Source organism: Polyodon spathula, chromosome 4 (genome assembly GCF_017654505.1).
Source record: "Polyodon spathula isolate WHYD16114869_AA chromosome 4, ASM1765450v1, whole genome shotgun sequence".
Classification (NCBI taxonomy): domain Eukaryota; kingdom Metazoa; phylum Chordata; class Actinopteri; order Acipenseriformes; family Polyodontidae; genus Polyodon; species Polyodon spathula.
In genome coordinates, this window is record NC_054537.1 from 52,237,468 (window position 1) to 52,261,971 (window position 24,504).

The 24,504-nt window shown below is 40.1% G+C and overlaps 1 protein-coding gene across 1 annotated transcript in view; it reads left to right on the top strand.

Moving 5' to 3' along the window:
* The window catches only part of kiaa0319 (KIAA0319 ortholog), a 92,401-nt gene that overhangs the window by 59,663 nt on the left and 8,234 nt on the right, over window positions 1–24,504 (top strand). Inside the window, exons 14-18 of the mRNA XM_041248073.1 lie at window positions 4,433–4,584; window positions 4,810–4,948; window positions 9,526–9,685; window positions 10,460–10,596; window positions 16,319–16,441. Of these exons, the coding sequence (XP_041104007.1) occupies window positions 4,433–4,584; window positions 4,810–4,948; window positions 9,526–9,685; window positions 10,460–10,596; window positions 16,319–16,441 (711 nt within the window). The remainder of the gene's footprint in view (window positions 1–4,432; window positions 4,585–4,809; window positions 4,949–9,525; window positions 9,686–10,459; window positions 10,597–16,318; window positions 16,442–24,504) is intronic.

Consider the following 24,504-nt stretch of genomic DNA (forward strand, 5'->3'; position numbering starts at 1 on the left):
TGTCTTCTTCAGTCCCACTCGGAAGTGTTTCTCCATACCCTCCGCAAGCTGGACACACAGAGGCTCTTTTTACAGGTGGATTTAATTAGAAAATGAAAGTACCAATTACCCAATAAACAATGAATGGAACTTTAATTATTCTATTTCAGCGTGTTTCAAGAGACATCTAGTGGTCAGAGTGCACCATGGCAGGGAATAATGCTCTTTATTCTCAAACTTCTGCACCTTCTTTGAAATACTTTACCACAGTACTTACTGGAAAGTATACCAGATCTCTCAGAATGAAGAAAAAAAGACTGCAACGTGCAAAATGTGCTCACATTTGCTTTCCATTCATGACAGAACTACAAGTTTATTTTTTTATTTAACATATCTCTTTCAAACAGTATCAGAAAATGTATATTGAAAAGCTTGTTTGTCTGAACAACCGTCTGGCTTAATGCCTTAACTACAATGATATAGTTAGTGTTAATGTCCAATGCTGAACAGGGTTGAGTGTTCAAACATAAGCTAAAGAAAGCTAAAGAAATGTCCAATGCTGGACAAGGTTTTTTTAAAAAAAAGTTTTTAACTTTATTATACAGTCAAAAAATGCAATGAATCAATCATTAAAAACTTGAAAATAAGAGTGAATCAAATAAACAAATACATCTTGATGTTACAAACAATCAGAAATATATCTTCACCTTTTTTTGCTTTTTAACCCATCCTTGGCACCATTGATTGAAATACCAAAACCACCCATTTTTAGTTATCCCACCCTCCTCCCACTCCTAAAACATTCAAATTAAAAGGAGCCAGGTGTGAGCCCTCCCAACCCATAAAACACCACAAACAGCAATTAAACATTATACGAAACATTACCTGACATGAAACATTCATGATTCATTTGCAAGTTGTCTTTTGAGCGGCCATATATATATGTATGGACGCGCAAAGGAAAATTTAAGTACGGTTCTGAGTTTGTCACAATGACAGTGACCAAGGAGGACAGAGTGAGGAATCTAAAGTTTACAGACCAGGAGCTAAATGTATTATCAGAAAAAAAGTGGTGGAGAATTATGAAAGGCTTTTTGGTGCTGAATCAATGAGAACATTCACTTCAATAAAAATTGTGGACAAAATAAGTGCGCTCCGTAGTAGGAGGGCGGGGGGTCTTGTCCCAAATCACAGCGTCATGTGTGACAGTCAAAGCAGAGAAAGTCATTGTTAATAAAACTTTTATGTTTAACTCTGAAAATCAAATACATGTTTGTTTGTTCAACTTGATCTCCCGCAGGTTTATTTTGTAATATTAATTCAAAATCAGCAAAGCACTCGCTCAGACAATTAAAACTTCACTATTTACATTTCAAAAGGTGTTTGGTGAAACTTCGCTTTTTTTAACATTAGATGACATTTGATTGCTTGTATTTGTGACTGCACCTCAACTCTCTCTCTGTGCACATTTATTTATTGGACATTTACAGTTTCTTTTGTGTATTTTAAAGCTATTTTAAGCATAGCCTACTTAAATAGCCTATATCACAAGTACATGGTGATTATATAAATATATTAACATAGCCGAAAGTATTGCATATACACCTGCCTCGTAATCTTCATATATCCCGGACTGTCTGAGGATACATTGTAACATCGGAGCTCGAGTTGCTATTGAAACAATCTTTAAAAACGAAACCAACTTTTGCTGGAAACAGTAGTTTAAAATGATTTGTGTTTGCTGCAAAAAAAGGCTAACAAGAAAACAAAATTGATTTTTTTAAAAACAACCTTGAATGACATATTCAGCAACATCTTCGAGTTTTCTAAACCTTTAAAATGCATGTTGACACATAAGTTACAATGACTGTGCAATTCCCATTTACTATTTTGCTGCCTTTTAATAATCCCAAAATATTAAACACGAGAGCAACGTTAAGTACAAACCTGAAATGACAAAACCGAAGCTTTTGTGTTTTTCTTTATAAAAGACACTTTAGAGACATCGTCTCGTCTGAGCGTGTCACTGTTAGGCCCAAGTAAAATACAATGCATATTGTTCACGGTAGGTAGGCATATTTTTCTGTGAAATTTGTGATATTGTGAATTTTCGGGGACCCTAAATATAAGTATTTAAATGTAAGTATGATCTATGCTCAGTCTGTGTCTAGTTATTACCTCCTCCTCACACAGCCCAAGTAACGTCTGCCTGGTCCAAAATACTCTCTTCCTGACTCTTCTTCTCGCTCTCCTGTGCAGCTCTTTTGAATAGTGAATACAGTACCAGTCAAAAATTTGAGTACACTTGCTCGAAACTAGGTTTTTTCATAACTGACAATGTTTTATGTCGTATACATTTCTGTAAATACTTGAAAATGAAAACACAGTATACCAAACAAAACATAAGGAGTATCAAAGCAATGTTCAAGAAAATTGGAAATTATCTCTAAATCTTGGATTCCTCAAAATAGCCACCCTTTGCCTTAATAACAGCCTCACAAACACGAGGCATTCGGTTAACAAGTTTCAGCAGGAAATCACCCAACATGTCTTCCCAGCTCTTCTGCAGCAATTCCCAGAGATATAGGGCACTGCGGGTAGCTTTGTTTTGACACTTCTGACCAGTTCGTCCTGTACAAGTTCTATGGGATTGAGGTCTGGAGACTGGGCAGGCCAGGTCATTAGATTGAGTTGTCCTTCACTTTCCTTCTTCGCCAGATAGTTCTTGCACAACTTAGAGGTGTGTTTCAGGTCATTATCTTGCTGAAGAATGAAGGACTGCCCAACTAGCCGTAGTCCTGATGGAATGGCATGCCTCTGAAGTATGCTATGATAGCCATGCTGGTTGAGCTTGCCATGGACTTGGTAAAGATCACCAACTCTGTCACCAGCAAAGCAAACCCAGACCATGACACTGCCTCCTCCATGCTTGACAATGGGAACCACACATGCAGAACTCATGCGCTCACCCTCTCTGTGTCTTACAAATACTCGGCAGTTGGACCCAAATAATTCAAATTTTGACTCATCGGTCCATAAGACCGACTTCCACTCCTCAGACATCCAGTTTCTGTGTTTTCTGGCCCAGGCAAGTCTCTTCCTCTTATTCTGCACTCTTAACAATGGTCTCTTTGCAGCAGTTTTTCCGGTTAGGCCAGCTTCACGCAATCTCCTCTGAACAGTTGATGTTGACATCTGTACTTCTAGGAGCATTTAGCTGAGCTTGTATTTCAGGGGCAGTTAATCGCCGATTTCTCAGACTTGTGACTCGAGTGAACTTCTCTCTGATTCTCTGATTCTGAGGTCACCCTTGGCCTGCCTGACCTTGTTTGGGCCTCATGAGTGCCAGTTTCTTCAAATCGTTTGGTCTTGGCGATAGCAGTTACAGACACTTGCAAATTTCTTGCGATTTGTTTTAAAGATTGACCTTCATTTCTTAAAGTAATTACAAACTTTTTTCTTTTTTTAACGTTTTCATTTTTTTCTTTGCTTAACTGAGCGTATTTTGCCATTTTCTGCTCAGTTACATTCAGGAATGACAAACTTGTGCCTATGTTACCTATATTTATTGTAATCATGGACCCTCACCTGTTAGCAATAATTGGTGACAAAAGGTTAATTAGGTAACATGCTAGTTAACTCAGAGAACATCTAACAAAGACACTTTTATACTTAGGCCAGTGCTCTAACACCATGTTATACACATTTCAGACTTTTAACTGACTTGGGCTTCAGACTGAAATCCCCTTGCTTTGGGTGACCATTTCATTGAAATTGACAAGATTTAGATTTTCATTTAAAAATTAAATTTATGGATGTAATTCACTTATGATTATCAGCTTATGTAAGTACAGGTACCATATAATTAAATATTAAGTGTTTATAGACAAGTTTATACAGTTAAAAGCATAGATAATCATGAAAAACCTGGTTTCAAGCAGGTGTACTCAAACTTTTGACTGGTACTGTACAGCAGGTGTACAAAGCGTGCAGTAAGGGGCTTTCTGCGTGCAAAACACATTACCACTGTTTAGCGCATGAGGCCCTTTGTATTATTTGTAATTGTCTTTCAATGCAATTTCATATCACTAGCAAACAAGTGTGATTAATCGATTTAATTGATCTGTAGATCGGATGTTTAATCGTTCAATAGCAAATGTCAAGATTAAAACCCCTTGTATATGTGTGATACATCAGGTAGCATTGGTAAGCAATGTTTTGTTGTTGTTGTTGTAAACCCTACAGCCTGCTCATTTTTAACCTTGGTATTTAATTCACTCCTGTGTATATTTTATACATTGAGAAACAAGCAATTTAGGAGTCTTGGGTGTTTTTTTCTTTTAAATGGGAGTTCGCACTGACCCCAAGTTAAGTGTTTGACATTTTGCCTTAGTTTTATCTCACTATTGTATTGTTAGCAGAGGATGTTTGATGTCTTTGCATTTCATTACAGAAAGAAACATTCCTCCTATAGCCCATGCTGGTGGAGGAACTGTTCTTGTCCTGCCCAATAACTCTGTTGTTCTCAATGGGTCCAAGTCTACAGATGACCAGGGCATTGTATCCTACTTGTGGATCAGAGACGGCCAAAGTCCTGCAGCTGGGGTGAGCGCTTCAGCATATAAATTGATTGTGTGCAGTTTTTTTTTTCTACTGGAAGTAATAGTAAAAGTACTAAATTCGTAGTAATCAGAGTAGAGTAGATTAGATTAGGAAAAGGTCTAAGAAAATGCTTAGGGTTAACAAATACATGCTTGATGGTACCTCACAAAAAAAACAATGGGCTAGATTATCAAAGTTATTTACTACAGTTTTTTTTTTCTTTTTTAGGATGTCTTGTACAGTTCAGACCATGAAGCAGTGCTACAGCTTATCAATCTGGTGGAAGGAACTTACATTTTCCAGTTGCTAGTGACTGATGCCAAGGGTGATTCCAGCACTGACACTGCTACGGTAGAAGTGCGTCCTGGTATGGAAAAAAAACACTTAGTTATACATTATTACCTGATAAGAGACACCATTTCTTAGTACCTTTTTCAGGACAAGGTCCTAATACATCCTCCTAAGGTGGGTACGTCATTGGCAATCTGGTAAAATAAAAAATACAGGCTATGTTTCATGTAATGCACCTGAAATTAATATATTTAAAAGTTCAAAAGTTACACTTTGGAGTAACACAAAATTGGTATCTTCTTTGAACAAGATCTATGTTTTTGTTTAATACAGTGTTTCTCAACTTTTTTGTTCATGGACCACCTTAATACTGGCGGATCAGACAATGAACAGTATAGGTCACTGTAAAATAGGCACATAAAAAATCACTATAATACTAACTGTAGATTCACCTTTCTTGGTTTTAATGAGATGGGTAGACCTGTTTCTGTGAGCAAAATTATTTTGAAATTGGAGTTGTAAAGAACGGTTCTAGTTTACTTTTCATTTACATGAATTTACAGAGATGGGAAAAATGTATTCTTTTATTTTTAAATTGATAATTACAGCAGAAAATCTGCTACGATAATTCTATGCTTCAGTATGTAATTCTGCTGCTCAGGCATACTCTATTTTGTTATGTTGGCCTCGGTGCTGGTCTCAATCGCTCCGTAGACAGTGCTGACATAAACCGCAATGATAACCTGCTAGTGACCAAGCCAATAATGTATTTTTATATTAGCTTCTCCAGGTCAGAGGTATTAATGCGTGGATAGTGAACTTTGTCTTTGCCCCTTTTCTGTATGTTTTCATTATCAACAAAAATGCATGATTGCCATTTTTAAATGCTTGGTCACTAACAAAGCTAACATTGAAGGTTATGTCAGCTCTGCTTATGGAGCGATTGAGACCAGCATGAAGACTTCATTCGTTTGAATTAATTAGGATAAATGGAAACATTTTAAAAACCTCCAGTTTAATATTTACAACAAATAATAGAACCTTGTTTGAGGGACTGTTTTTTCTCCAAAGATATATATTTTTTTTTGTATCTGTTTTATAAGCAGGGTAGTACTCCAGGGCTTGTGTGTTGTGTTGCATTAACTGGCTCACAGCTCCAGGATCCTGGGTTCGATTCTGGCCTCGGGTCTGTCTGTGTGGAGTTTGCATGTTCTCTTTGTGTTCAATTGGGTTTTCTCAGGGTACACCGGCGACCCTCTATAGGATTAAGCAGTTACAGATAATGGATGGATGGATTATCGTTCAGCAATTAAATCTGGGTTTACGCAAAATAAAGTATGCACACCGGGAGCAAAGCGAGCTACACGAATACAACATGAGTACAACTAAAATGATGTAGCAAGTCATGAAAAGAAAAGACTGCCTCCTTTTGTGGAACAAAAGCTTTACATGCCTCGGTGCTTCGATTCATCAAGGCTTTTTGAGCCTGTGCAGCGCCGTCTTCAGTGCCACACAGCCCCAGAGCCTCGGTACCCTGGCACTTCGACGCCCTCAGTGCCTCGAGGGCTCCACGCCTCGGCACTTCGACACCCTCAAGGCTTTGAGCTCTGAGCATTGTGCCCTCACTATCCCCTGTGCCCCTGTGCGCTCCATAGCCTTGGTACCTCAAGACCTTAACGCCTCGGCACTTCAACGCCTTTGAGGCTGGTGAGCCCTACGCATCTGTGTCCTCGCCATCCTCGGTGCCTCAAGGACTATACGCCTCAGCGCTTCGATGCTTCAAGGTTTTTAAGCCTTGCCCCCCTATACCCTCAAGACCCTCTGTTCCCTGGTGTTCCGTAGCCTCGGTACCTTGGTGCTTTGACACCCTCGTGTCTCAAGGACACGCTGCCTCGGCGCTTCGACACCTGCGGTGCTTCACCCACCACACTCCATCCCCTCTGGGTTTTTCAGTGTCTTGGTGATATACAGCCTTTATGCCTTGGTGCTTCAGTTCTGTCGATGCTCCAGAGCTAAACACCTCAACTGAAAATGTCGAATTTCTATCCGTGCACATCCTGCGGGCAGAAATTGCCTCCGCAGGACAAGCACACCCTGTGTGTAAAGTGCCTGGGCATTGAGCACGCCTCTGCTGCTTTAGCAGACAGGTCGTCCTGCCCTATTTGCGCCGGGTCCAAAAAGAAGAACCTGCAAAGCAGAATGGCTCATTTTTCAGGTGAGACCCTTACAGCCAGCCTAGGAGAGCCTTCGTCAGTCTCGGGATCCCAGGCCTCCCCTCCCCACCCTCCGAGCCCTATACAAAGTATTTCTTGTGCTCAGGCTCCACAGCTCTCCCTCGAGGGGCAGAAAGAGCGAGAAACGCGGACCAGGCGAGGGATATTGCCAAGTTAAAGGGCCAAATGGCCCAGATACTTAAGCACTTAGCAACCAGCAGGTCACCCGCACGTCTTCGCCATCTCCACCAGCGCCTTCCCCAGAGTATACCCTGACTTCGCCGATGGCTGATGCAGAGGTTCATAGGCAGGACATGGTGATAAGCGAAGAGGAGCAGGATGTGCTTGGAAGAGGAGTTTTTCTTATAGGTGGTGACTCAGGACCCAAACCTTACTCAGATAATGGTCCCCAAGCTCCAAGCTCACCTCAGAGCCTGAAATTCCAGCACCCTCAAGCTCAGTTCGGGCATTGATGAAAAGGGCCGCCAACTTCTGCCAGGTACCTTGGAAGGCAAGTTCAGATCATCGCAGGTCTGTTTTCAGACCAGCACAGACTTCGACCCCCCAGTCTTTTCCAGCATTCCCAGACTTCCTGATGGAGGTCAAATCCTTTTGGCATCACCCGGCCTCAGCGCCCAGCATGTCTAAGAGCGCAGCCGCACTTGCCTCCATGGTGATGTACAGGCACTGTCTGTGGAGAGTTCCTGTATGCATGTTTGGGACGATGGAAACAGGGCATTGTTGTGCACGAACCCTGCTTTATTCCATAAGGTTATTTACAGTGTTTCACTTGAATCAGTCAGTGGAAGTAGAGGCTTTCCATTCCCCTCCCTTTGCGGAGAAGTCCAATAGGAGATTAACCCTTAGCGGTCTATTTATCCACCGCTTGTCAGGCACATCAGGTCCAATTTATTTTCACACATGCTGTTTATTTTACATGTGCTGTTTAAACTTTTTTATTTTTTCAAAGTAAAAAAAGTTTAAAAGGCACTGCATACCAAAAGGACACTCGGTACTGCATCTCTAGCCAAGCCCCACCCCTTGTTCGCTGTATTTTTTACATGCCTCTTCATAGTCGTGCATACTGATAAATCCTCTCCTGATCACTCGTTTTATAACCAAACTCTTCAATAATGCGATCAAAGTCATTATTTTAATAGTGTAAAGTCTCAAAAAGCTCTGCAAATGTCTGTGATATTCTTTGAGCGCTGAATGCTGAAGCAGCTATCTCCTTTGCTTATGTCCGAGACCTAGAGCCTGTGCTTGGTGTCTTTTTGATGATGTTGACATAGGACTGGAAAGGGAAAATTGTAATGTCGGACCTGGTCCGACATAGGACCGCAAAGGGTTAAATTCCCTCTGCCCAGTTCGGGCATTGAGATGCTATGTGAATAGAACGAGAGTGCTGCGTCAATCTGACCAGCTCTTTGTTTGTCATGGTGAACGGACTCGAGGTCAAGCCCTCTTTAAGCAGCGACTGTCCCATTGGATTGTGAACACAGTTTCGACTGTGTATACTAATGCCGGCCTACCCCCACCTGGGAGGGTGGCCGCACTCTCTACCAGAGGTGTGGCTACGTCATGGGCCCTCTTTAGAGGTGCCTCGTTGACCGATATATGTACTGTGGCTAGCTGGACTACCCCGCATACATTTACCAGGTTCTGCTGACTTAATGTCGTAGATCCCTGTATACCTTTAATAGGCACTAGGGTCCTTGAGGTTGCACACTCACACAACCAACACTAGATGGCGGTAGCGAGATGTCCCTCAGATGCTGTCCGCTTATTCTCCCTCCCGACGGCTTTGGTATACTTTCCCAAAAGTGTCATTGGCGGTCATCTTTGAATGATAGGATACGGATGTAACCCTGGTTCCCTGAAAGAGAAGATGACCACCAACCTCTCATCACTCGCATTACTCGCATTCGTGGGTTTAATGCAAAAGAGACTGACGTCTCCGTGCAGTGACTATGTATTACCTCGGTGAGGCGGGACCTTTGATGTCACCCTATCGGCAGCTTTGATATAAAATGCTCAGCAAATACCTGACAAGCAGACATATCCCAAAAGTATCATAACACAGTAATAAAACGGAAAAACAGTCAAGCAAAACTTTCAAGCCAAAAATAACACATTCAGAACAAAATTGATGAGGGTTATGGTAAATATTACTTATACAATCCTATGTATACATATTTAAGAATAAAGTTTATTTTATTTTATTGGGAAAAAAATGCTGGTAAATTATGTGGACACTAAAAAACACCAAATATCATCTGTGTACTGTGTTCTCTCTGCTGTCCATCAACACTCTAGCTACAATTTCTGGCATACTGTAGACTAGTGTCCCCTTTGTTTTACACCGTTATCAGCGAGAAATTTGTATTGTAGATATGGAGAAGGCATTATACTAACTGTCTTCATCTGCTGTGTCCTGCAGACCCTCGGAAGAAGGATGTGGTGGAGATGGAGCTCCAAGTTGGGGCCAGCCAGCTGACTGAACAGCAGAAAGACACTCTGGTGAGACAGCTGGCAGTGCTGCTCAACGTCTTGGATTCAGACATCAAAGTTCAAAAAATACAAGCACATTCTGATTTAAGGTACAAAGACGATAAAAGATTTTAAAAATATGTGGTATCTCTTTGTTAAACAAGTGTATTATAGATTGCATTTTGTAATGCATTAATTACTCCAGTTTATAGTTAACTGTGGTAGTATTTTTTAAAAGGAGATTGTTCCCATTTAATAAAAGATGTGGTTAGAACATGATTTGAAACAGTGTAATGGAGTGAAATCCCTCCCTTACTAAATTACAGCAATGAAATTTTTATTTGCTGATAGTTTGCATATATCCAATGTTAATCTGCAATGTAAATAAACAGAACATTGAAACGTAATGCAAAATGCTTACTGGAGTGTTGGTTGGGGTCTGGGGTCCTCACTTGAACAATGAAAGAGAGAGGGAAGGAAGGCATAAGTTGGTGATAAGCTAAGCAGTGTGCAAGTATTTGTTAAAAGTGGAGTTTTGATTTGTTTTTGTTTATTTTGTTATGGTTTTAGATCCAAGCTTACTGTAAATAGTTCAGTTTCAGTCCTTACATGTTCTTTAAGTTCCTGATGAATAAAAACTATTGCCAACTTGGCATAAAAGTAATTCCTGGCTTCACTTACACATAGATAAGTCAACCCTTTATACCATGGAAGAAGAGAGCATGGTTGTGGCTTCTATTTACCTCCTTCATTCACGTTATAAGGTAGAACACACATGGCACAGTCACATAACCATGGCTTCCAATTATAGCTCTATAAAGGAGTAGCACTGTATTGTTCTGTGTGTTGTTTCAGTGTTGTGCTTCTTTCCTGTGTTGCTGCAGTACAGTCATGAGTTTCTACGTGCTGAGTGGCCAGCAGGTGTTAAAGGGCATGGAGCTGGCACGCACACTCCGCGGACAGCTCTTGAAGGAGAAGGCAGACTTTCTTATGTGCAAAGTTCTGAGGGTTGACACTGCCCGTAAGTAATGTATTATCACATCTTGCTTTTAAGTGTTCCCTGAAACAAAAGAACATAAGAAACATTTGAGAATGAGAAAAGGCCATTTTCACCTACTTGTGGTGGTGGTGGTGGGGGGGACTAATTTAAAAGCACATAATCTAGTCCTTTTTTAAATGTTTCCAGTTTTAGATCCTACTATTTCACCTTGTAGGCTATTCCATGCATTTATAACTCTGTTTAAAAAGGTGCTTCCTACCTTCTGTTCTAAACTTACTTTTACTCAGCTTCCACTTAAGCCCTCTTGTTCTTCTCTCTGTGCTAAATGTGAATTATTGGGTTCCTTTATCTATGCCATTTATGATTTTAAGACTTCAATCAAGTCCCCTCTTTCCCTTCCTTTTTGTAGGCTGCAGATTTAATTATTGTAACCTGTCCTCATAGCTCATGTCTTTGTCCTGGGATCAGTCTAGTTGCCTTTCTCTGTATTCTGCAACAATGTATTTTTTGTAGTGACCAAAACTGCACGCAGTGTTCTAGGTGGGGTTAACTAGAACATTGTATAATCTTAGCATAACCTCTCTAGACTTGTATTCCAGGCTTTATGCAATATAGCCTAACATTCTATTTGCCTTTTTATTTGCCTGACCACATTGGCGAGGTGCTTAGAATGATGACTCTAACCAGAGAACCTATAACCAGAGAATCTGTTCAAAGTCCTTCTCCCCTGTTTCCGTCCCGTTCATTCTATACTTATAACATGGATTCTTACGCCCAGAATGCATTGATACACATACTTTACTTTTAAATGGATTATATTGCACATGCCCCAGAAAACGTATACTTCGCATACTTACTTCAGATGTATGAACAACCATCTTTTACTTTCCATTTCTTCAACAGAGAATTAGTCATCATTCCCTTTCAAGTACAAAATGTAACCGTTACCAAATGGAAACAAGCGAGATATCTCTTTTATAGCCCAAATTATCTGAGCAGTTATATCAAAGCTTCTCCTTTAAGAGCCCCGTCTGCGTCAGGTGTTGACTCCGTCCCCAGCTGCACAGGGATCAGGGGCCGTTTTTCTTCCAGCTTGCCTGAGTAAGGAGTGAGCTCTGACTTTTAGGTCAGAATCACGAGGATAAGTTGATAATTCAAGATTTTTCAAGTTAGCAGGTGATCTGCAGTCCCTGTCTGTTTAACAGTGCATGCTAGCAGTTGCCAGTGGCTCTTTCAGGTCTTCACCTGCACACCACTTCTCATAGTACTGGGCCAGTACCAGTGACTCCTTTTGGTACAGCGGTAGGTACCAACCAGTGACCCATTCGGTAACAAAGTCAGTACCGGGGAAATCCTATAGTACGAAAGTCGGTACCAGTCAGTACCAGAACCGATACCAGAGCCTGTGACCTTGATCTGCACAGTACCAGACCGGTACCAGTGACCTGGTCAGTACCAAAGCAAGTACCAGTTGCATTTATTGGTACCATGGTCGGTACCAATAAATGCAACTGGTACCAGAATCGGTACCAGTGACTGACTCGGTACGGTGCGGTTCGGCACCAAGAAGGTTACCAGAGCTCCATTCTTGTGCACTCAGTTCTCAGCACCAGTCAGCTGTCTGTTTTTGTGTGCATACATTGCACAGCTGAATTGTTTATAGAACCTTGCACCATGCCTGGGTTTAACCCTTGTGCTGCTTGCAAGAGAAACATCACAGCACGACAGGTACGCCTAGTTCCTGGGAGGGGAGCATACAGAGGGACCAGTTAAAGACCACAGGTGTTGCCCATCTTGTGCTCATTTTTGTAAGAGGACAGCGGTGCATCATCCGGACTCATCCGATTTGTCCCCTGCAGTGCAGCCAAGAGAGTCCCCCTCTCTGTTACACATATGGGGATGGGAGCAGGACTAAGAGCCTAGATCCTCTTCATCTGGCTCGGAGAGTTCCCCTGGGTTGTGGGGCAAATGGAAAAGCTTTTTGAAGCTGTGGACCATAGCAGTCCCTTTTGACAGAGTATCTGCAAGGCCCTCCATTGTCTCAATCCTCACAGTTCAGGCACCATTGCATGACCCAGAACCAGCACAGGAGAACACTCTGTCCCTTGTTGCATCTGAGGACATGGACAGCCAAGAATTAATCTTCCCTTCCGAGGACGCGGAAACTGATATCTTGACTCCCATGGGAAGCCCCTCCCTGTCAGAGGAGCTCACCGCCCTTATCAGACGGCTACCATGGGCTGCAGGTGCCTTGGCCCACGGAAGATGAACCCAAACGCTCTATATTTGATAGGGTTTCCAGTGCTGCATTACTGTGGATGGAGCTACTGATGGCAGTAAACAAACAAACATCCATAACATTTGCTATAGAGTGGGTGGAACAGGGCGTGATCACGTTATCCCCTATGATGACAGTATGTGCGAGAGTGCAGCTGTTGTGAAATCGATGTAATATATATACACACACACACACACACACACACACACACACACACACACATACACACATTTTTTAATACAACTTTTTGTTCACTATGCGTCTGTCTTAAAATATGTGTGTTTGAGTTGTTTTATGTTTAGAGCGCTGAAGTCACTACATATTACAAAAGACAATGAAATCTATCGTAGTAATCTTAACAATAATTTCTCAAAATATTATATAAATCTCACAGAATGTAATTCTTTGGCTTGCACATTTCAACTCAGATTACATTCAGCACAAAAAAAAAAATTCTAAGTGCATTTTATTGTTTAGCAGTTTGTTTTTAAGACCACTGAATTTCCAGACTTAGCTTTAGGAGGTGATGGACTTCGAGATGTGATGTAATTTGTTCAGCCATACTGTGCGCTGCAGCTGTTCATACGAAATTTTCAAAAGGAGAACAAGTTGCAATTACCATAGACTCGTGGACCCTGTAGGGGTTTTAAAACATCTTGAATAAGTTCAACTAAGTCTTTATTCAGTTGTTTCAACAGTGTAGTTTTATTCCAAAAAATAGAAGTCTTCAGGGCATTACAGTGCAATAAAACATAAAGTACTGGGGGACTCTCCAACAGCACTGAAGATTACAAAGGGCCTTCCCAAAGAAGTTTATTTTCATACAGGCAATAAAACAAGCATTTATTAACATATAGCCTATTAAATACTGCTAACACCCCAGACTAACCCAATACTAGCTAACTGATCACCATAATAGTGTTTAAACAGAAAACATGCTTTACCCTAAAGTCAGTTCTAAAACGTTTTTAAATGAACATTTAAGAAACAAACTATTCTAAGCACACTGTCCAAACGTGTTAAAAATGTATATAGTTCTGTCTCCATTGACAATTTTAATTGCAACCATTGTTTGATGGAAGAGGACATTTAAATAAAAACATTTCAATATATACTTTGGTGAGTATATTTTTTTAATATTTTTTTTTTTTTACTTTGTAGTTAAGTCTTTGCGATTTTACTTATTTAGGGTTTCTTAGAAAATACTAACCAGAGCTATAGGTACACATCAGAATGGAATACAGAGTGTGTGTGAATGTAGATATGGTTTAAACGCTGACACTGCATAGCATTTAAATGTTCATAAAAATGTTCTAAAGTGCACATCCTTAACATGGATTCTGTATTGGCCCCTTGTGACAGTCGTTGATATCTGCTGATGCAGACGGCGCTCCTAAAGGAGCAGCTGTAACAGATGTATCCCATGCTGTAATGGTTAGTTCTATTTCAGGGAACCAGGGTTATTATAATTTATTATTATTTATTTCATAGCAGATGCCCTTATCCAGGGCGACTTACAGTTATTACAAAATATCACATCACAAAGTATCACATTACAAAATATCACATTGTAAAGTATCACATTACAAAATATCACATTACAGAGTATCACATTTCAAAATATCACATTACAAAATATCACATTACAGAGTATCACATTTCAAAATATCACATCACAAAGTATCACATTACAAAATATCACATTACAGAGTATCATATTACAGATAAGAGCACCTGTAAAGTCACAAGAAAATCAGTAGCAAAAAGATCAAATAAAAAAATAGAGAATACAGTAAATAATTACATGTAAGAGCGGGTTCGACTAAGAGCAGTTAACTTATATTAAAAACATTTGCTTATACGAGATTTCAAATAAGAACAATTACAACAGATGTAAAATAACAACCTAATGATATCAGGGGAGGTACAGACAGCTCAGTTATTGTTTATTTCAACCCGGCTCACCACTGCCACCCAGACAGCTCATTATTTTGATAACTTTATTGACCAATCATATAAATCCATAGGTGGATGAGACTGTCTGATTGGTTTATTAACGCTTGGCACCAAAGTTGCCAAATAACCTCCTCATGATCTTGCTGCCAAGAACTAAGGTAAATACGTCATCCACTGTCATTGGTTAATTTCGAGAATATTCAAATTTTGTTTAGTTGCTGTGACGAGACTGCTTGCTAATGGCACGCTAGTGGACTGAGTAAGAGTGATTGGAATGCATGCGCAGTGGATGAAAAGCACATGAAATAAGTCCTGTTTACTGAGTATCGACATTAAAATAAGTCCTGGTTACTGAGTACCAGCAGAATTTCACCCCTGCTGTAACACAGCCCAGTAAAAGAACTTTAGTGCTTTTACCCAATAGCTCTACCCAAATTGACTCGCTTTGGTTTGAGATAAATTGATGTGTTTTACTTCTAGCTCATCCCTAACATATAGAGCTACACCTCCTCCTCTCCTATCCTCCCAGTCTTTTCAGAATAGTTTCTACCCCTGTATGTGGAATTCTTCTCGATCTTCAGGACTAAGCCAAGTTTCTGTGATTCCAACAGCGTCATGCTCTTCAGTTGACATGTGTGCTTCTCGTTCTAACAACTTATTTGTGATGCTTCTGGCTTTTAGACATAGACATTTCATTTTTGATTCTATGCACCTTTAGCCCAAGCAAAACCTGATTTAGCCCTAACTAGACCCATGCCTAGATGTAATCCTTTCTTTTCTGTATTATAGCATTGTGTACACCTTTTTACAGTAAATAAATAAATATAAATATATATATATATATATATATATATATATATATATATATATATATATATATATATATATACACACACACACACACACACACACACACACACACACACACACACAGCGGAATGCAATTGACAACAAAATTACTGTGGTTAGTTTTAACAAGAACAACATACTGTCTTTACAGCAATACTATATAATATATACAGTATTCACTTGTTATACAATAGTTTGCTGTTCCAGCAATAATCTGTATTAGTGTGTTGTTTGCAAGGTTTGCAGCATATACATTAATTAGTGTTGTACAAGACCCATGTATAACAGTTATAGCTGTATAACTACAAATGTCACTTTACATATTTACATAGCTGTATAACTAGAAGTGCCACTGTATTGCTTTGTTACCTCAGCCTTGCAACCATTCTGAGTGGTTCCGAGTTCTGTTGCTCTGAAATTAACAAGCTGTCTCCCATCTTGATAGCACGCCTATTGTTTTGTCATGTTGTGTTGCTTCCTGGGTTTTAGAAAGCATGTGATTGTGATCTTTTTTTTAAAACTTGCTTTAAATGTATCTTTTGCTCACAAGGATCCACAGCTATAGAGAAAAGATCAGATGGTTACAAGGCATGTTGGGTAGATCAGTAGGTTGTTTCTTGGTGTAGAATTGCTGCTCATATGTCTTCTTTCTTCTTGTAGTTTGTCTACTTGTGTGTTCGGATCATGGGCACTGTGATCCCATCACCAAGCGATGTGTGTGCTACCCTTTCTGGATGGAGAATCTGATTCGGCGCTACTTTGGTGATGGGGAGAGTAACTGTGGTGAGTCTCAGGTGTAACATTTATATTTTTTTAGCGTATTTGGCAGTCCAAAATCCTCCCTAGGGTTCTGTTAAAAAATATATAAATTGGGGACCTCACATGTACTAAGTCCTGTGTACTGTTAGATATATAAGGATCATTCGCTTGATCTAAGCCTTTGTTTAAATCATTAAAATAGTTTTATTTTATCCCAGAATTAGTTTTGTCTTGTTTATAGTGTTGCAAGCTGCAGCAGAACTCTGAATACAACAGCATTCGGGCACAGGAATATCACGTGAGCACGTCCAGCGATCTTTTAAAAATCTGCACGAGCACGGAATAATGGGTGGATACATAATTCTGTGGGGTATTGTTACAGAAATCTGTGTAACACCTGTCAGAACAATTTGATTCTGAGATACATGCCTCGTTTCGAATGTCAGTGAGTGAAGTTTTTCCAGTCAAATCTGTATATGTTAATTAATAAATAAATATAAATAAATAATAGAAAAGACATAGGCACCCCCCCCCCCCCCCCCCCCCCCCCCCCCCCTCCCTTGAGCTTGGGCCCTAGGCACAAGCCTAGTTTGCCTATGCTTTAATCCTGCCCTGGGAACAACAATGCGGCAGCCTGCACTCTTTGCCTCCATATGTTGGAGGACTCTGGAAATCACAGCATTTTTTGTCCAGAAATCGAACTAGAGAATATTGAGCTTAGTATAGGGGAGAGTTGAGCATAAAATGTCTTAAAGAATTTGATGGGAAACCCATCCGGCCCAGGAGACTTGCCAATTTGTAACAAGCTGATTGCTCTTTTTTGAGGACTAAAGGTCAAATTCAGTCTGTAACGCTTCTTGTATGAGAAAGTGCGACTGTTATTAATTTGCGCTATATAAGAGATTATCTGCCCTCGCAAATAGACTTTCAATGTATCCCATAGAACAGTGCTTCCCAGACTTTTTGATTGCTGACCCAAATGAACACAGAAATAATGAACCCATGACCCAAAATCAAAAAGCGACATTTCATTTATTTGTAACTACACTACCCTATATAAGCATTCATGCTTTGATAGTTTTACAGGTTGCTACAGTATTTGCTTTTATCTAATTAATTATTAGTAAAAAATGGTATTAAACATATTGTAGCGTTTTAGGTTCTTGGGATAGAAAGGCTGAATTGAATGCAAAGCATCAAGCCATTTATTTCTTTACAACAATGGTTATGAAAATAAAAACATTAAGTGGGGGAAGGGAACTGGAAGTCAAAAAAAACAAAAATAAAATGATTATTTATTTCTGTTAATTTCTCTCTTTCCCACTCTCCCTCTCCATCCACACACACTCTTCACTTTCCCGCTTATTTTCACACACACCCTTGTATCCCCTTGTGGTCCGCACCCCTTATGCCAGACCCCGCTCCCCATGTCTTTTGCACCACTCCTGCAGCCCATACCCCTATACACATACACACACACACACACACACACACACACACACACACACACACACACACACACACACACACACACACACCCTGCAGCCCTGCACACACACACACAGCACGCACCCTGCAGCCCTGCACACACACACACAGCACGCACCCTGCAGCCCTGCACACACACACACAGTAAGCACCCTGCAGCCCTGCACACACACACAGCACACACCATGCAGCCCTGCACACACACACAATTACAGAATTTAATTCATTTAAAACATACCTGGGATATAACTAGGGTTGCTATTATTCGATTTTTTTTTTTTTTTTTTTTTGTCATATCGACGACTAATATCAACGTTTATTTTTTATTTCAGCACTGAGGATTCGCTATGAATTAATGGCAATGAATGAATGGTGATGATTGCTGTTGCAGATTTATGAACTGTGAAGGGCGCTCAGGGCTCGATGACTGTGGAGGGCACTCAGGCCCAAGTGAAAGATAAATATGGTCGGAGGTCTCATCCGTGGGTGCCCAACGGCTACCTGCGCAAGGCCAGCTGGAAATACATGAACATTTACATGCATCCCAGTGCCTCAGACAGGAAGTAGCTATATGCCACCACCCCCTAAAAAGACAAGCCCGCCAAGCCATGAATGGAGAATAATAAATAATGAACGCGCTCCACAGTGGCACTCTGCCACCTATCCCCCAAATATTGAATTTAATGAAAATCAGCAGCTGAGACACAGCCCATCCCACAGAGCATGACTGCGCCGGGGGAGAGAGCCCAGCCTCTCCAACCCGACCACTCACACACAGAAATAAATACAAACCTCTCATCACTCGGGTAAGGAGAAACCCCCTACTCGCATATTTTTTTTATTTTTTAGAGGGAAACAGGAAATCCGTGGCTAAGGGCAGCCCTTTCTCTAAGCGGTCAGCTCCCATTTCGGCCTCCCAGCCCTTGACTGAGCAGCTGAAACAAAAAGAAGCGACATGAAAGAATAATACACAGAGCTTTTATGCTTTGCAGTTACATACCAGTTTACATACCAGGATATTTTCTTCATCTCCTGTCCCACGTTTCTTTACAGTTTTCAGTTCAAAGTCAGGGTATTCTGCACAATACACATTTAGTGTTTTCCTCTTGCACAACATTTTTGTCAACTGTCACCGTATAGATTGCAAAAGCTTACCTGCACCTTACCCGCTCATTTCAAAGTCGCATTGAATGACAGACACTGTAGCTGGCAAGTGAAAGTGCACAGTCAGTGCTGGACTGATGATTGACAGGCATTTAAACGAATTAGAGCAGTCTATCACATCTTCAGGCAATAAGATATGCCTGAACAGGGTGAAATGACAGTGACAGTGAAACCACAGTACAAACAGGCCACTGAGTTGACTGACAGCGACGCCTAGCCATTCAGAGCGGAAATGAGATGGGACAGAAAATTGCACAAACTAGAGATGATTTCTAAATGATTATTTTTGGTAAGAAAATAAAAAATAGCAAGTGGTTTTACCAACATTTATCATATATAAATCTATTTCAGTTGAACATTTAACAAGCTTTGCTGATTAATATCGAAAAGTAGCAAGCCTAGATGTAACGTACACTCTGATATAAAGAACCAGTATTGTGGAGTCAAATAAAATCGTATTAAATCCTGTTTAAAGTACGTACTCTGATAGTGCATAGTTCATGTTGTTACGCACGCACCACAGTGGTCTGTGCTGCGCATATTGCGTACTCGTAGGCCTACTTATTGCTGTTTGAACTTGACCTTGCTCTCTATTACTGTAATTTATGCAGTATTATCATGGCCAGCGCTAAACAATCGTCAGTTTCACTTAAGGACAAACTGTACATTATTGGAGAAATCTTAAAGGAATGAAAGCAGGTCAGAATTATGTTATCAAAGAGCTCAAGTTTAAAAAGTAGCAGTTGTTGAGGCAATCGTCTAAGACCCTGCCCACATTAGAGCAAAAAAATCGACAACGAGTTTGTGGCAGAGCAAAGCTCTGCCCTTTAAATTGGCAGGGATGGGGTTAACTTCCCCTACCTGCCTGGGTTTATTATGTTCAGGTGGCTGGGGTTGATTAGTTGATTAGGTTGATTAACGATCAATCAGCGCCCAGCCACCTGATATAAAAGGAGGCCTCTGCTTCTCATTTGGGAGAGGGAGCTGAGGAAGCAGGTTGGTTTTTTTTTGGTTGTTTGGAGAGCTTGAATCCAGTGAAGGCATTGCCCAGCCTGGAGATTGTTATTTTTGTAAATTTTGCTTTTTGTCTTTCTTTGTGTTTAAATTGTTTTGTTTTGGCCCTTGTGCCCTTTCATTTTGTGTTTATTTATAATAAAAGTATATTTGTTGAACTGCAGTCTGTCTCTGGGCCTCTATCCACTCGCCAGCCTGCCACAGAGTTCAAAACCGATTTACCTGAATCCTAGCCCAAGTATTAGAGCATCCAGATTGCTGTAATGAAACCGAGTTAGTTTAACCTAGCTGTTGTTGAAAAAACACTTCGCTGGATGACTGTATCCTAGAAACCACTGTAATGTATACACGTTCTTCTTTCTTTTTTCTCCCCTCGTAATTGTTGTTGTTTATTTTCATTGAACACGGGAGCAGAACGGAGGAGCTACGAGAAAATGTCTAAGCAATTAAAAGGGGAATAATTTGTATGGGGGGAAAAAATGCCCATGCCATAGTAAATAAGTTAGATGGGCATTTGCACAACAGGAAAATCTGGGGCGGATAAGACATTCTTTAATTTAATTAATTCGAAATAAAGACCATTAACTTGCTAATATGTGATGGGATCTAAAATCATTTAAAAAGTGTTTTGAACACATTTTACGTTTTGTGTACTACTGTACATTAGCATATCTGACTGTACCAATGGAATATGACAAGAATAAATCCTCCTGTATTTTAATTCGGGCTTGTCTTTTCTTTATTCTCGTCTCATGTAACCAGGGGGATTAAGGCAACGTACTACCGCAAAGCACTAGGGAATATCAGAGGATACTGTGTAACCAGTCTCGAACACGGGTCACATCCAGATTACAGTTAAACTAGTTTATCTAGCCCAGTTATGGCGATAACCGAGTTCGAGACTACCTCTGAGTAGGTTTCAAACTCAGTTGTTGAACTCAGTAATGAACTGTGTTTAGTGTGGATGCAGATCGCTTTAAGCACTTTTAAACAGGCTTTGAACTCTTAACTCGGTTCTAAAACACTGATGTAGCCAGAGCCTAAAAGACTTCTTAAAATAGTGTACAGGCAATGATTACTGTACTCTACCTGAACTGACTGTTTGTATGGTAATGTTTATTGACTTGTTTATTATTTTTATTCTCAGTTTTATTATTTCTATAATTTATTATTACTGTACTGTATTGTTTTTTTTTTATTAATTTGTTTATTTTACTAATTACAGTGCAGTATTATTCATTACATTAATTACATGTTTTTAGTTATTTTTTATAATTCATTTAGCTGACCATCTTTATCCAAATACAGACTGTTACATACTGTATAGTAATGTGTAGTACTAGTTACACGTTACATTGTTTTGTATTGTTTCTTCTGTAGTAAACCTTTATACTACATATATTCTATATGTACATTAAGCAATTTGTACTGTACTAGGTTTAGATTTTTGTGCTGATTTGGCAAGTGTGTGCACATATCTGGTTATTGCATACCTTGGTTATAACATACGTACTGTTTTTACAATCCCAAGGCAGTACGTTGTGTCAGAGCTTCACTATTTACATTACACATCCCTGCAGCTTTATTTTGAATGCTCAAAAAATATTACCACCTTTTCCTGCAACCTGCAAGGTATGCCAGCAAAAGAAGCCAATTCATATCAGCAAAGGGGTGCTTTTTTCAGTGAGGAAGACACGCATTTCTTCTCAAAGCTCAAATAGACGCTGCAGCATCTTCCCACTGGAAAGCCAATGTATTTCAGTGTGCATTAATAGCTGTTCATGATCAAATTCTAATTCACAGTACAAAGCATTGAAGCAACATGCGTTTAAAGCACTGGTCTCAATATAGTTCACAACCTTAACTGCTGTATTTAAAACATCAAGGAGTTTGTCAGACATTTTCCTACAGGCCAGTGCTTCATGGTGTAGATAACAGTGATGCCACACAGCTTCAGGGGTACGATCTTGCACTAGCTTTAAACTCCTACCCGTCATCGCCGCAGCACCATCAGTTGTAATCCCCACGCAGTTCTGCCATTCCAAACTATGTGACTGAAGCCAGTGGTTAAAGAAACAGGTCAGCCAATGACTCATTGTATGACCCTGAGCAAGTCACTTAACCTTCTTGTGCACCGTCTTTCGAGTGAGACGTTGTTGTAAGTGACTCTGCAGCTATTGCTTAGTTCACACACCCTAGTCTCGTATCTTGTAAAGCGCTTTGTGATGATGATCCACTATAAAAGGCACTATGTAAAAATAAGGATTATTATTATTATTATTATTATTATTATTATTATTATTATTATATACATTGATACATACATGCACACACAAAAATGCATAAACACATATATATATAAAGACACAAATACACTGAGTGTACAAAATATTAGAAACACCTTGCACACTCTTTTGCCCTCAGAACAGCCTTAATTCGCTGGGCCATCTCATCCCACAGATGCTCAATTGGATTGAGATCTGGTGACTGGGCAGGCCACTGCAGTAAGCAGAATTCACTGTCATGTTCGTGGAACCATTCCTGGACAGTCCTAGCCTTGTGGCATGGGGCATTATCCTGCTGAAAAAATCCATTATCAGATGGATACACTGCTGCCATGGAGGGATGCACCTGATTGGCAATGATGTTCAGATATCCTGTGGAGTTGTGCATTCTTTTATGGGTATTTCGGCACCAATGTTGTACCGGACTGTCAGTTGACTAACTGTAGCCCGTCTGTTGCTCTGCACAATTCGTGTCAGTCTCCTTTGGCCTCATTCATCAATGAGCCTTTTTCGACCACTGGCCTGCCGTTGGCTGGATGTCCTTTGGGTGGTGGACTATCCTTGATACACACGGGAAACTGTTGAGCGTGAAAAACCCAGCAGACTTGGCACACTCAAACCGGTGCGCCTGGCACCTACTACCGTACCCCGTTCGAAGGCACTTAAATCTTTTGTCTTGCCCATTTACCCTCTGAATGGCACACATGCACAATCCTTCATTAACCGGTCTCCCCTACATCTACGCTGACTGAAGTGGATTTATATAAATATATATATATATACAGCTCTGGAAAAAATTAAGAGACCACTGCAAAATTATCAGTTTCTCTGGTTTTACTATTTATAGGTATGTTTTTGGGTAAAATTAACATTTTGGTTTTATTCTATAAACTACTGACAACATTTCTCCCAAATTCCAAATAAAAATTTTGTCATTTAGAGCATTTATTTGCAGAAAATGACAACTGGTCAAAATAACAAAAAAGATGCGGTGTTGTCAGACCTCGAATAATGCAAAGAAAATAAGTTCATATTAATTTTTAAACAACACAATACTAATGTTTTAACTTAGGAAGAGTTCCAAAATCAATATTTGGTGGAATAACCCTGATTTTCAAGCACAGCTTTCATGCGTCTTGGCATGCTCTCCACCAGTCTTTCACATTGATGTTGGGTGACTTTATGCCACTCCTGGCGCAAAAATTCAAGCAGCTTGGCTTTGTTTGATGGATTGTGACCATCCATCTTCCTCTTGATCACATTCCAGAGGTTTTCAATGGGGTTCAGGTCTGGAGATTGGGCTGGCCATGACAGGGTCTTGATCTGGTGGTCCTCCATCCACACCTTGATTGACCTGGCTATGTGGCATGGAGCATTGTTCTGCTGGAAAAAACAATCCTCAGAGTTGGGGAATGTTGTCAGAGCAGAAGGAAGCAAGTTTTCTTCCAGGACAACCTTGTAGAAAAACTGATAATTTTTTCCAGAGGTGTGTGTGTGTGTGTGTGTGTGTGTGTGTGTGTGTGTGTGTGTGTGTGTGTGTGTGTGTGTGTGTGTGTGTGTGTGTGTGTGTGTGTGTGTGTGTGTGTGTGTGTGTGTGTGTGTGTGTGTGTGTGTGTGTGTGTGTGTGTGTGTGTGTGTGTGTGTGTGTGTGTGTGTGTGTGTGTGTGTGTGTGTGATTATTTTTAGTTTTTTTTTTTTTTAAAGCATTAATATTCTACCTGATCAGGTAAATAAGCACAGCCCTATGTCTCAAGAATAATAGTAACCATAGCAAAAAAGAAAACAAATACAAATGTAAGAGTTTTAGTCAAGCAATGCAAATAGTGAAGACAAGTCCAATGTTTGGAAGGTTTGAAATCAAGCCCTGTTTCGCTCCAGGAGAAGAGTGTCAGAGGCGAGATGTGAGTCTAAATTAATGGATAAACAATTGCTATATCTAAAATATACTTGTTTAGTATTGTTAGTGTTTGTTTCACTTTGGCCAGAGTGCCCTTTTATACAGATGACCATCTCCCAATTAGCAACAATTAATCAATGAATTAACTCAGGAGATGGTCACCTTCTGCACAAGGTTTTTAAATAAATAAACAAAACACAAACGCACTGCTTTTTGCCGCCATCTTAAATAATAAATAA